Source organism: Delphinapterus leucas, chromosome 11, assembly GCF_059928025.1.
Source record: "Delphinapterus leucas isolate spDelLeu-1000000601 "Yukka" chromosome 11, BTC_Dleu_Yukka2, whole genome shotgun sequence".
In the NCBI taxonomy this organism is placed as follows: domain Eukaryota; kingdom Metazoa; phylum Chordata; class Mammalia; order Artiodactyla; family Monodontidae; genus Delphinapterus; species Delphinapterus leucas.
Genome location: NC_143139.1, coordinates 8,656,797 through 8,670,903, shown reverse-complemented (window position 1 = coordinate 8,670,903; position 14,107 = coordinate 8,656,797). Strand labels below are relative to the sequence as shown.

The 14,107-nt window shown below is 36.6% G+C and overlaps 1 protein-coding gene across 5 annotated transcripts in view; it reads left to right on the top strand.

The window, feature by feature from the left end:
- Positions 1 to 14,107, top strand: part of LOC111176757 (uncharacterized) — a 36,414-nt gene that overhangs the window by 21,738 nt on the left and 569 nt on the right. For 3 of the 5 annotated variants that reach the window (XM_089920286.1, XM_022577562.3, XM_022577560.2), the window contains 2 exons: positions 624 to 780; positions 876 to 6,617. The exons of 1 other annotated variant lie outside the window; for it this stretch is intronic. In XM_089920286.1, the coding sequence (XP_089776412.1) occupies positions 624 to 765 (142 nt within the window). In that variant the 3' untranslated portion in view covers positions 766 to 780; positions 876 to 6,617. One more of the 5 variants, XM_089920287.1, reaches the window with a different exon arrangement.

Below are 14,107 nucleotides of genomic sequence, written 5' to 3'. Positions count from 1 at the left end.
TCCAAAACTACATGTTAAACCAACCACAGTTAAACCAACCTGTAGTACTGTAGTATTTACCATTGAAAAAATCCGCATATAGGTAGAACTGCGTAGTTCAAATCCAGGTTATTTAAGGATAAACACACACACACACTCACTCACACACACATATACACATATATTCTAAATTTCATTACTAATTTTGGCTAGCTTTTATATCTAATGTATTTATAAGTAAATATCCCTCCTCCAATGGTAGCTGTACATGCATGTGGTTTCTATCATGCTAATCTGTACTTAAACTTAATTATGTACCCCAGATCATATGTCCTGTCTTTCCTGCTATTGCCATAATTTTCCAGCTGGACCATTCTCTTCTTCTCTATACAGGTGTACCTTTTCCCACTTATAAATACTCATAAATAACTATCACATTTTGTGAAGCTTATTTATGACTTAATGTCTATCTCTTTTTGTATATATACATGTATGAGTTCTTTGCAAAGAGGGAGAGTGCCTTTACTCCCTTGAGTTCCCTACAGCGCCAGGTATAATCGGTTTCACATAATGTGTTCTTAAGTAATGCTACTTAATTTGAACACAGTGAGTGGCCAGTGACTTGTGTTTTCTAAATTTCTCAGGAGTCTACCAAAGCCAAGTACGGATTTCCAGGGGAATTGTGTGTATGCAAATGTGAACACTGTTGGCATGGATACCTGCACTATGTCCTCTTCGTGTGTGTGTGAGAAGCCTGTCTGTGCTAAACACTCAGAAGAAAGTTAAAAAAAAACTGATGAGGTTTGCACATCTCAATAACATTCCATATTCAAGACCTGCCTGCCTTTCTTCTATTGGCACTTCATGTTATTCATAACTCTTTTTTTTTGTGACAGAAACTGATAAATGACTTCATGATAGAAGAAGCCAGAGTCTAGAGTTAAAGGAGAAAAAACAGAGAAGCACAGAAAACTTAGAAACTCAGAACCTGTTTGATTTTCTGAGAATTATATAAATGAATTAAAAAACATATCATTTGTCATAAATACTTAATCTTTGGGAGTCTTTTTTTTATATTTCAAAATCTACTTACTCATTTACAATTGTGACCTGTGGAAATAAGCGTTTAGAACAAATACAGTGGGAAATATAAATGATAAATGGTTTACCACATAATATACAAAGAATGTAAAAAATGCAAAGAAATATCAATAACAAAAAGCAGAAATTTAAAAAAATTAATTAAAACAAATTGACGTAGTCATCTATTTTTCAAGTTGCTTGCAGAAGTCTTCCTAGCAGATTTTCAATATATCAATTTCACTCACATCTTTAATTTCTTTTCTCCCTTTTCTTTCTGGTTGAAAGTGATGTGTTTTAAAAGTAATTTGTCTTAATTAATGTTCCATTATAGAACCAAAGAATTATACTTTACAAACTTGAAATTTCTGTACATAGGAATAAGATTTATCAGAGATTAATATATTTAAAAAGCTACTTATTCTACTGAATATTTGTATTTAATTCTGTGTTTAATATTTAGCTCTTTGTTTTGCTTTCTATTTTTAGAAAATAGATTTGTCAAAATTCCTTTAACCTAAAGTAAGTGAGGGTCATTTAAAAAAATTTTTATTAGCGTATAGTTGATTTACAATGCTGTGTTAGTTTCAGGTGTACAGTAAAGTGAATCAGTTATACATATACATATATCCACTCTTTTTTTTTTTTTTTTTGATTCTTTACCCATATAGGCCATTACAGAGTACTGAGTAGTTTTCACTTTGCTATACAGCAGGTTCTTATTAGTTATCTATTTTATATATAGTAGTGTGTATATGTCAATCCCAATCTCCCAATTTATTCCTCCTCCAACCCCCGCCTTGTCCCCTAGTAACCATAAGTTTGTTTTCTACATCCATGACTCTACTTCTGTTTTGTAAATAAGTTCATTTGTACCCTTTCTTTTTTAGATTCCGCATATAAGTGATATCATATGATACTGTTTTTCTTCACTCAGTATGACAATTGCTAGGTCCATCCATGTTGCTGCAAATGGCATTATTTTGTTCTTTTTATGGCTGAGTAATATTCCATTGTATATATGTACCACATCTTCTTTATCCATTCATCTGTTGATGGACATTTAGGTTGCTTCCATGTCCTGACTATTGTAAATAGTGCTAAAATGAACACTGGGGTGCATATATCTTTTTGAATTATGGTTTTCTCCAGGTATATGCCCAGGAGTGGGATTGCTGGGTCATATGGTAGCCTTATTTTTAGTATTTTTAAGGAACCTCCATACTGTTCGCCATACTGGCTGTATCAATTTGTACGTTGTAGTGGCTGTACATTCCCACCAACAGTGTAGGAGGGTTCCTTTTTCTCCATACCCTCTCCAGCATTTATTGTTTGTAGGTTTTTTGATGATGGCCATTCTGACTGGTGTGAAGTGATAGGTCACTGTAGTTTTGTTTTGCATTTCTCTAGTAATTAGTGATGTTGAGCATATTTTCATGTGCCTCTTGGCCATATGTATGTCTTCTTTGGAGAAATGTCTATTTAGATGTTCTGCCCATTTTTTGATCGGGTTGTTTGTTTCTTTTTACATTGAGTTGCTGAGCTGTTTGCATATTTTGGAGATTAATCCCTTGCCAGTCACTTCGTTTGCAAATATTTTCTCCCATTCTGTGGGTTTTCTTTTCTTTTTGTTGATGGTTTCCTTTGCTGTGCAAAAGCTTTGAAGTTTAACTAGGTCCCATTTATTTATTTTTGTTTTTATTTTCATTACTCTAGGAGCGGGATCAAAAAAGATCTTGCTGCGATTTATCAAAGAGTATTGTGCCTATGTTTTGTCTAAGAGTTTCATAGTGTCTGGCCTTACATTTAGGTCTTTAATCCATTTTGAGTTTGTTTTTTTGTATGGGGTTAGGGAGTATTCTAATTTCATTCTTTTACATGTAGCTGTCCAGTTTTCCCAGCACCACTTGTTGAAGAGAGGGTCTTTTCTCTATTGTATATTCTGACCTCCTTTGTCATAGATTAGATGACCGTAGGTGCTCGGCTTTATCTCTGGGCTTTCTGTCTTATTCCATTGATCTATATTTCTATTTTTGTGACAGTACCATACTGTCTTGACTGATGTACAAAATCAACTACAGATTCACTGAGAACGAAAGAGGAAATATAAGACTAAATTCCTGAAAGTTTTGGCTGGCAAAGTTTTTTTAAAGTATGTAGTTTAAAATCTAGCTAAATTCTACAAAAAGTCTTACCCAAGATTGTAGAGATTGGCATTTCAATTATTAGTTGTGTGTATACTTGGGAAGTGTGGGAAAAATCTAGAATTTTAAAAGACTAACAATAAAAAGTACAAAAATATAAAAGGATGGTACATTACCATTTTAAGTTCAGAATAAAATTGCAAACTGTCCTATTTTCTCATAAATGAAGAGTAAAATTTTGCATACCTTTGAATTATTGTTAGAACCTAGTAAAGTGGGCGATTTAATTCATGAAATATGTTCAATTTGAGTTGTACTGATATTTCAATTGGATATAGTCTTCCTACTGGGAAATTAATTTACTTGATGCTCATTTGAAAAAGAAAACATTAATTCTTGAAATACATTTTGTTACAGGATGAAGAATTTATAGACCTAAAAATACATATTATATGAATCTAAATGCTCAGATTTCAAGTAGTTTTTGTTGGATTTTTCTGTTTGCTATTTTTTCTCAGGAAATATTTCAGGGATTTTAACAAGGTTTAAACTGGGCATACAGTTGCCCCTCAGTATCCATGGGGGATTAGTTCTAGGACCCCCCCCCCCACTGTTGTATAACAAAATCTGCAGATGCACAAGTCCCTTGTAGAAAAGGGACTTGTATATAACCTTTGCTCATCCTCCTGTATACTTTAAGTCATCTCTAGACTACTTATAATACCTTATACAATGGAAATGCTATGAAAATAGTTTAAATTCAATGTAAACGCTATATGTGGAATCTAAAAAAAAGGCTACAAATGAACTTATCTACAAAACAAAAATAGAGTTACAGATGTAGAAAATAAACTTATGGTTACCTGGGGGTGGGGAAGATAAATTGGGAGATTGGGATTGACACATACACACTACTATATATAAAACAGATAACTAACAAGGACCTACTGTACAGCACAGGGAACTCTACTCAATACTCTATAATGGCCTGTATGAGAAAAGAATCTAAAAAAGAGTGGATATATGTATAACTGATTCACTTTGCTGAACAGCAGAAACTAACACAACATTGTAAATCAACTATACCCCAAGAAAAATCAAAAAGAAAAATTATTTTTAATTCAGGAAAAACAAACTCCACTATGTAAATATTTGCCAGTGTGCAGTGCATTCAAGTTTTGCTTTTTTGAAACTTTCTGGAATTTTTTTTTCAAATATTTTCTATCAGTGGTTGGTGTGATATAGGGATGTGGAGCCTGCAGATGTGGAGGGTCAATTGTATATGAAAATAATGTGAATTTTGATATATTTAATTAATTTAATTTATACTGATGGTTCTAACTTAGAACCTTTACTTCTGTTTTGAGACAGACAGAAAACAAGAAGCAAGACAGATTTGTCTTCTATATTTAAAAGCAGATCTTCTGAAGAGAAAAGAAGGCTGGAGGGACTCAAAACGTTTTCACATCTTTATCTAGATAAAGTATCTAGATAAAGTATCTAGATAAAGATAAAGTATCTTAAAGAACTAAATCAAAGTTTTTATAGCGACTCCACCACTTATTTGTTTGATATATGGCAGAGAAGGCCCACTTTAGTCACTTGAAGCCTTTTCCTTCGTATTTTAAATTCCAGGTTTGGGTGGAATGAATTCCCAGACTCTGAGGATGGACACCTCATGCTAAAGATGTCCAAAGGTTATGTCATCTCTACCTCTAGTGCCAACTCAGTTCCCAAGAAAATGCCAGTATCATCCTTAAATTTCTCTCTCCTCTTTCCTTTTTAGTCTCCTGAATTTCACTCATTCATCAAGCCCTGATAGCATCTCTCCTAAACCTATTATTATTTTTATTATTAATTATTATCATTATTATTTACGACATCCTACATGTCATCCGATCATGACATCTCTCATTAAAACCTTTATCATTTTTCTCCTGAACTGGGCTGCTGCCTTATAACTGTCTCCTTAGGACTGTCTTTGTTCTTAAAAGCCAATTCCATTTCTGCACAGCAGCCAGTTATATATTTAAAACTCAAATCGGTCAATGTCATATTACTTACATAACATGATAAACTTCCACTGACTATGAAATAACAATAAGACTGCTGAAAGAGATGCAAAATTGTTCCTCACTCCTGCCATCTTTTCAGTTTTATTTCCTCTCACCACCCTCTTAATGCTTTGTGTTGCCACAAGGACTGTTTGCTCTGCTCATGATTTTATGTTGCTTTCTTTGTTTTGTCTGCTTTCCCCCTAACTTACATCATTAACTCTTAGTAACTCTTTAGGACTCAAATCAGTTACTATTTCTTAAAATAAAAATTTTTAAACCTCCACCCTACTTCAACCCATGTCAGGATTTGATTTTGTGGTTCTCTTTCAAGCTGCACACCCATTTCACTGTCCCTTACACAATTACTTATAACCATTGCTCTATTTTTCTCAAATAGACTAAAAAACTGGACTCCAGTGACCATCTCTCTTCAGTGTGTAGCAGAGACACAGCTATATTATACACTCTTAATAATTATTAGTTTAAGGAATGAAATTAATGAGTATCAAACAATATACATTCAATTAAGTTTGAGTATTTTTACTTCTTGTACCAAATAGCCTGAAAATGTCATGATGGATTTTCTGTAGGTCGGGAAGAAAAATCTGGTATAAATTACAATATGTACACTAATATATAAAACACATAATGTAAAATGTACACTGTATAAATCACAAGCCATGGTCAGCATCTTAAAGATTCAGGAACTCACTGTCAGAACTTAGGTAAAAGGAGGGACCAGTGTTGCTATCGAACCTCACACATATTAGGATAGGATGGAAATTTAAATAACGGTGGCTTCTGATATGTGTCCAAAGTATACATCACAAAGGCTGCCTCTCAAACTTTCAAGCCCTGATTTAGGATCAAGGATTTATTACGCATCCAACTTTATACAAGTGCTTCAAAAAGGCGTTGAAGCAGGGAATCACCAACTGAATAATTTGGAAAGCGGCATGATTGAACTTGTACTTATGGCATTTTAAGCCAACAACTGAAATAAAAGAGATGGGAAGACCCTGTAAATAATATCTCAGATAAGAAAAATAACATAGATGGAGAAGAGGTAAAAAATGGAAAAAATGTTTTAGAGGTAAAATCTCCTAAAAACTTAGCACCTGATTGTACAGAATCTAAATCGGCACCTGTCTGTGCCTTCTCTTCTCCAGTTCAGTGCTCGGCTCAAACTTTCTTTTCTGGCATTCAAATAAACTTGCTCTTAATAGGTCACCAAAATTCTTCTTCTCTCTGAACCCAAATTAAATTTCAATATTGGTTTATCCTCTTAGAACATTTGCCTTGACTAACTCCCCTTCTTATTTAAATTTTACCGATGCTTTTCTATCTTGGGTTTTTCTCTTAGGATCTCTGACGGCTGGATTCTACCCGCCTCAGCCCCCACTGACCAGCCGAGGAAGAGGGGTAGAAGAGGGAAGGGTAGATTCTGCCGCAGGAGAAAACGTGGCTGGGTGGCGTCACTGCTCCCAATCTCCTAATCCTAGGCTCCAGCTCTTATGGCCCCTCCTTCGTCTGCAACCACACCCTCGCCCCCTTACCCACCTCTTCCCTTCCCCACCCTAGCCCTAGTCCCAGCTCTTGCTTCCCTTCCGCATGGCTAGTTCTCATTATTTTAGATTAGTATTTCATGTCTTTTTGGCTCTGTTACTGAGAAAACTGGATATAAAAAATAGCAAGCTCATTGTTTAAAAACTGAACTGGTGTTGTCTCTGGTGGGAGAAACTCCTAATTAACCATTCTAAGACGAAACTGATTATATTTTCATCAGACTTCATCACGTTATATATATGTGTTATACAATATACATAGGTTATGTAGTTTTCATATTTTAATAAATAAAGGGTGTTATATAAATTAAAATATTCTGTTTTTTCTTTTTTCTGACCAAATATATTATTTTTAAAAATTTGTCTTTATTTTCTATGTTTCTTGGCCTTACTCAAAGATTAAAAATACAATTTCTGTGTTTCATTCCCTTATATGTATTACTTACGTTTAGTATTTCATTTGCCTGACATAGGGAGTTAAGGTTAATTTTCCCAAAAGTATATCCAGTTGTTTAAACACAATTTATTGAGTGTTCTATAATTTATTGTCTGATTCACCCATTTAAGTAACATGTTTGGGTGCCTACTATATGTCAAGTCCTAAAATGATAAGCAATAATAGACATATCCTTGTGGAAATTAGAATTGTTGGAGAAAACATATATCAGTCAAATAACTACAGAAATTATTTTTAAATTACAGTGTTGATTATTGCCTAGAAAAAGGTAAATTATCCACATGGTGCTATGAGAAATATCATAGAGGTAACTGAGCTAGTGCAGGAGTTCCCTGAAGATCTCTAAGGGAGTGCAGATTGGAATAGGTATTTTACAAATTGAATTCCTACAGTTACTTAGGTAAAGAAAAGAGGGAGAGAGTGTTTCAGGCAAGGACATTAGGATGTGTAAAGACCTGGTGATGTTAGGAAGAATGGCCCATTCAGTTAAAGAAGAATGATGTGGCAGGAGCATAAAGATAGAAAGAAGTGTAGTATCACATGGAGCTGCAAAGGTGAGGCAGAGCAGAGGCAGACAGTCTGAGAATAATGTATTATTTAAAATAGGCCAAGTCTTGTAATTGACATAGATATACAGAGAATGAGATAATAAGTAGAACTCCAGATTTCTTACTCCTTCAACAAGTTAAAAAATGGTGACCTTTACTAATATAGGAATGCATTTGTGATGATGATCTTGTTTACTTTGTTTTCATTTTTGAGGTGTTGAGTTTTAGTTGTTAATATTTGGGGCACTAAGAGGAGATGTTAATTGACAAGGAGATAAGTGAGCTGAAACCTAAAGGAAAAATCTTTTCAGCACATACACATGTATAAACACTTGTTATAAGAAATCATTGAAACAATGATTGTGGATAAAGAGACCAAGAAAATACAGAATTAAGAAGAAATGTTTAAAAAGAAGGGAGTGGTGAATGGTGGTGAACGCTATTAAAAGCTCATCTAAAAGCGAAATAAAAGGATCCGTTTAGTGAAGCAGAGGTCACTTATGATCTAAAGGTGTGCTGATGCCAAGGAATCACTGGGGCAGGAGCCAGGATGCAACGGCTTGAGTAGTGAGAACAAAAGATAAGAAATAGAGATGAAATGCAATGGCACTCTGAGACTTTTTCTTCTTTAAGAGTGATAGAGAGGGAAGATAGTAGTTATATTGGGATTTGAGGTCTAATAAGGTTAAAAATTGCATGTAATTTTAAGCTGTGAGAAGGAAACTACTAAGAAGACATTGAATATTCAAAAGGAAAGAGGAGTGATAAATAGTGTATGATTCTCCGGTGATAGGAGTGGATAGATTCGAATACAGTTGAAATTGGCTTTACCGAAGAGGAAGAACAGCTGTGTTGAACAGGAGAGAAGATAAGATGCACGCATATATAGGGAGCAACCTGAGAGATGTTCAGTCTGATAATCTGGTGGCTTTTATTTTTCTGTGATATAGGTGATCTTCTGAGAACAAGAGTGGGTGTGGAAGAGACAGAGATTTGTGAAGAATGGAGAAAGTGTGATAAAATTGGTTTCAGAGAATGTGAAAGAATGTTGACCTGAAAAAAGTAACAGGACTCCCAGCAGTGTTAAAGCAATTTCATGTTGGTGACAATGAATTTATATTGCAGAAAATCTGATCTGTTCTAAAAGCACTTGGCTTCTCAGACATTGACAAAGAGAAACAGATAATTTATACCATATAAGATAATGATTTTATTGAACAACTGGGACCAAAAACAGTTCAAGCAAGTTAGTGATTGGCAGAAGAGAAACATATTATGGAATCAAGGTGGACATGGAGGAAGGTGAAGTAAGAAGCAGACTGATAGATTAGAACAAAGTCGAGCTGGAGACAAGACTAGAGATGCTAGTGAGATCAAAGCATTTTCATGTTGGAAAGAGATAAATGAGCAATCTAGAAAAGTTAGTGTGTTTGTGGAGGGTGGGAAGTTTTAATAAGACATTTTTGAGATGAAGCATTTAAAGGTACAACAAGAACCAAGGTGTTCCCATGTCTTGGCGTATTTTTCCTTGGATTTATCCTATATGAGACTCTCTGTGCTTCCTGCACTTGGTTAACTATTTCCTTTCCCATATTAGGGAAGTTTTCAATTATAATCTCTTCAAATATTTTCTCAGTCCCTTTCTTTTTCTCTTCTTCTTCTGGAACCCCTATAATTCAAATGTTGGTGTGTTTAATGTTGTTCCAGAGATCTCTGAGACTGTCCTCAGTTCTTTTCATTCTTTTTTCTTTATTCTGCTCTGCAGTAGTTATTTCCACTATTTTATCTTCCAGTTCACTTATCCGTTCTTCTGCCTCAGTTATTCTGCTACTGATTCCATCTAGAGTATTTTTAATTTCATTTATTGTGTTGTTCATCGTTGTTTGTTTCATCTTTAGTTCTTCTAGGTCCTTGTTAAATGTTTCTTGCATTTTGTCTATTCTATTTCCAAGATTTTGGATCATCTTTACTATCATTATTCTGAATTCTTTTTCAGGTAGACTGCCTATTTCCTCTTCATTTGTTAGGTCTGGTGGGCTTTTATCTTGCTCCTTCTGCTGTGTGTTTTTCTGTCTTCTCATTTTGCTTATCTTACTGTGTTTGGGGTCTCCTTTTTGCAGGCTGCAGGCTCGTAGTTCCCGTTGTTTTTGGTGTCTGTCCCCAGTGGCTAAGGTTGGTTCAGTGGGTTGTGTAGGCTTCCTGGTGGAGGGGACTAGTGCCTGTGTTCTGGTGGATGAGGCTGGATCTTGTCTTTCTGTTGGGCAGGTCCACGTCTGGTGGTGTGTTTTGGGGTGTCTGTGGCCTTATTATGATTTTAGGCAGCCTCTCTGCTAATGGGTGGTGTTGTGCTCCTGTCTTGCTAGTTGTTTGGCATAGGATGTCCAGCATTGTAGCTTGCTGGTCGTTGAGTGAAGCTGGGTGCTTGTGTTGAGATGGAGATCTCTGGGAGATTTTTGCCGTTTGATATTATGTGGAGCTGGGAGGTCTCTTGTGGACCAGTGTCCTGAAGTTGGCTCTCCCACCTCAGAGGCACAGCACTGACTCCTGGCTGCAGCACCAAGAGCCTTTCATCCACACGGTTCAGAATAAAAGGGAAAAAAAGTAGAAAGAAAGAATTAGTAGAAGTAGAAAGAAAGAATGAAAGAAAGGGAGGAAGGAAGGGAGGAAGGAAGGAAGGGAGGAAGGAAGGAGGGAAGGAAGGAAAAAAAGAAAGATAAAGTAAAATAAAATAAAGATAAAATATAATAAAGTTATTAAAATAAAAAATCATTATTAAGAAAAAAAATAAAAACAAAAAAACAACGGACGGATAGAACCCTAGGACAAATGGTGGAAGCAAAGCTATACAGCATAAATCTTGCTCTCAAAGTCCACCTCCTCAATTTGGGATGATTCGTTGTGTATTCATGTATTCCACAGACATGAAGTTGATTGTGGAGCTTTAATCCGCTGCTTCTGCGGCTGCTGGGAGAGATTTCCCTTTCCCTTCTTTGTTCTCACAGCTCCCGGGCACTCAGCTTTGGATTTGGCCCCGCCTCTGCGTGTAGGTCGCCTGAGGGCGTCTGTTCTTTGCTCAGACAGGACGGGGTTAAAGGAGCCGCTGATTCGAGGGCTCGGCTCACTCAGGAGGGGAGGGAGGGGCACGGAGTGCGGGGCGGGCCTGCGGCGGCAGAGGTCAGCATGACGTTGCACCAGCCTGAGGCGCGCCGTGCATTCTCCTCGGGAAGTTGTTCCTGGATCCCGGGACCCTGGCAGTGGCGGGCTGCACAGGCTCCCCGGAAGAGGGGTGTGGAGAGTGACCTGTGCTCGCACACAGGCTTCTTGGTGGCGGCAGCAGCAGCCTTAGCGTCTCATGCCCGTCTCTGGGGTCCGCGCTTTTAGCCGCGGCTCGCGCCCGTCCCTGGAGCTCCTTTAAGCGGCGCCCTGAATCCCCTCTCCTCGCGCACCAGGAACAAAGAGGCAAGAAAAAGTCTCCTGCTTCTTCAGCAGCTCCAGACTTTCCCGCACTCCCTCCCAGCCAGCCGTGGCGCACTAACCCCCTTCAGGCTGTGTTCACGCCGCCAAGCCCAGCCCTCTCCCTGCTCCGACCGAAGCCCGAGCCTCAGCTCCCAGCCCCGCCCGCCCCGGCGGCTGAGCAGACAAGCCTCTCGGGCCGGTGAGTGCCGGTCGGCACCGATCCTCTGTGCGGGAATCTCTCCGCTTTGCCCTCCGCACCCCTGTTGCTGTGCTCTCCTCCGCGGCACCGAAGCTCCCCACCTCCGCCACCCACAGTCTCCGCCCGCGAAGGGGCTTCCTAGTGTGTGGAAACTTTTCCTCCTTCACAACTCCCTCCCGCTGGTGCAGGTCCCGTCCCTATTCTTTTGTCTCTGTTTATTCTTTTTTCTTTTGCCCTACCCAGGTACGTGGGAGGTTTCTTGCCTTTTGGGAGGTCTGAGGTCTTCTGCCAGCGGTCAGTAGGTGTTCTGTAGGAGTTGTTCCACGTGTAGATGTATTTCTGGTGTATCTGTGGGGAGGAAGGTGATCTCCGCGTCTTACTCTTCCGCCATCTTCCCGGAAGCCCCTACAAAATTTATTTTTAAATTTATTCTTCAAATCACTGAGTATTACTTTTGTTTATTTCCTTCTCTCAAGAAGTTAAAAATGTATGTAACTTTTTAACACTAATTTCAACAATCAACTCAGAATGTATTAAATGATAGTTTAGGAAAAAATAATTTTTGTAAAATTATGTTACATGCTCATTTTGTAAACAATGTTGTGGAGTATGAACCCAGCTATCCCTTGAACTTTTTTGTTTCTTTGTCTTGGAATTTTTCTGTTGTTTTATTTTCCAACTATTTAGCCTCTTTTTTGAAATAACCCATCATTTTCACATTATTTTGAAATGTTGGATCAGTAGATGTTTTTATTATTTGGTTTTGATATTTACATACTGACAAATTATTTTCCAGAAGGGAAAGATTTAGATTAACCAAAAGTCCGTGTAAATGAATGCCTGTTTTCCTGCACTTTGTCCAACTCTGTGTGGTTGCATTTGGCTTATAAATATTTACTGATTCTGTAGGTGAAAATGTATATCATTAATATAGTAGTTTGTATTTCTTTGGTTAGTGATGAAATAAAAGTCTTTTAATGTGATTATTATTGATAAAAATCTTTACATTAGCAAGAAAAATGATGTTTCTATAATTTAACCTAACTCTCTTTCTTGTCTGTGTGTGACTAGAAAGTTATAACTATTTACTTATACTTTCTTTCAATCGTTTATCAGTTTTATCATCTCATGGTTTACATTTAACACTTTAGTTTATCTGAAATTTGTTCAATTATATGTTGTGAAATTAGAGATCTAAGTCTATGTAATGCTTCAATTTGAACCAATATTCCACCTGATTCTATCGCTTTTAACATTTTCTAGATCAGCTTATTCAATTATTTATTTTCAAAAACAATAGTCATTTTTCTTCCTTTTCTGGTACAAAAAATAGTCTAATTGTTCTAAATATTTAAACAGCAACATTCTTTCAATGCCAGTTCCTCTTAAACATCATTTTTGCTGGTGCTAAATGAATTGGTCAAAACTTTCAGAAAACAATTTGAGGAAGTGTAAAAAATTCTTAATTTGAAAATAACTTTATCCCAGTTGTTTTGAGTTTACTCAGTAAATTTATAGAAGGATAAATATAGAAAAGGCCCTATGTATAAAATTATTTGTTATTCAATATTTTTAAATACTCAAATTTTCACCTTTAAATAGATTTTAACATATGTTCTTTAATTTTCAATAAAATTGAGAGCAGTGCAAACCTGCCAAAACTCTACCTACAAGTAACCACCAAAGACATAGCACGTTACAAATCTATTATTTTGCTTTACACATCAGTAATATTTGTTGGGCTTCCCTGGTGGCACAGTGGTTGAGAATCTGCCTGCCAATGCAGGGAACACGTGTTCGAGCCCTGGTCTGGGAAGATCCCACATGCCGCAGAGCATCTGGGCCCGTGAGCTATAATTACTGAGCCTGTGCGTCTGGAGCCTGTGCTCCACAACAGAGGCTGCGATAGTGAGAGGCCTGCACACCGCGGTGAAGAGTGGCCCCCCCTTGCCACAACTAGAGAAAGCCCACGCACAGAAACAAAGACCCAACACAGCCATAAATAAATAAATAAATAAAAATTTTAAATAATATTTGTTATATTAAACAATGGTATACTAGGGTATAAATGTCTCATAACTTTAACAACTCCCTTAATTGTGAACCGTTCTCTTGACAACTTTTTGTTCTTTTGTTTTTCCAATTTAGCTTTTAGTAAATAAAACCAAAAACAGGTGCTACACAACTTTGAATATTTAAAAAATATTTTGTAAGATAAATTACTTAAAATAGAATTGCTGGTAAAAAGCCTATATATTTTATGTTTTAATAACTATTGACAATTTTATACGCACAGTCATTTGCCAATTCAGAAAAGTATCAGTTATTTAGTGTTCTCACAGGTGAAAGTTGTTCTTTTCATTTGCTTTCTTTATTAATGAGGTTGAATAAATTTTAAAAATTTTATACATTGCCTTTTAATTTCTTTTGTTTATTTTTGGTGATTCATTGGCCTTGTCTCTTTAATTTAGATGGTCTGTGTGTCTGCCTCTGTGTGTGAGTATGTGCCTGTAGGTAAACATGATCTAGTTAAGTAGAAAAAAGACGTTAGGCTGGCAGATTGAGAGATACATGGTTATTGTACAAATGTAGAATCTACCCAGTTCTTGAAAGAGATGGGGT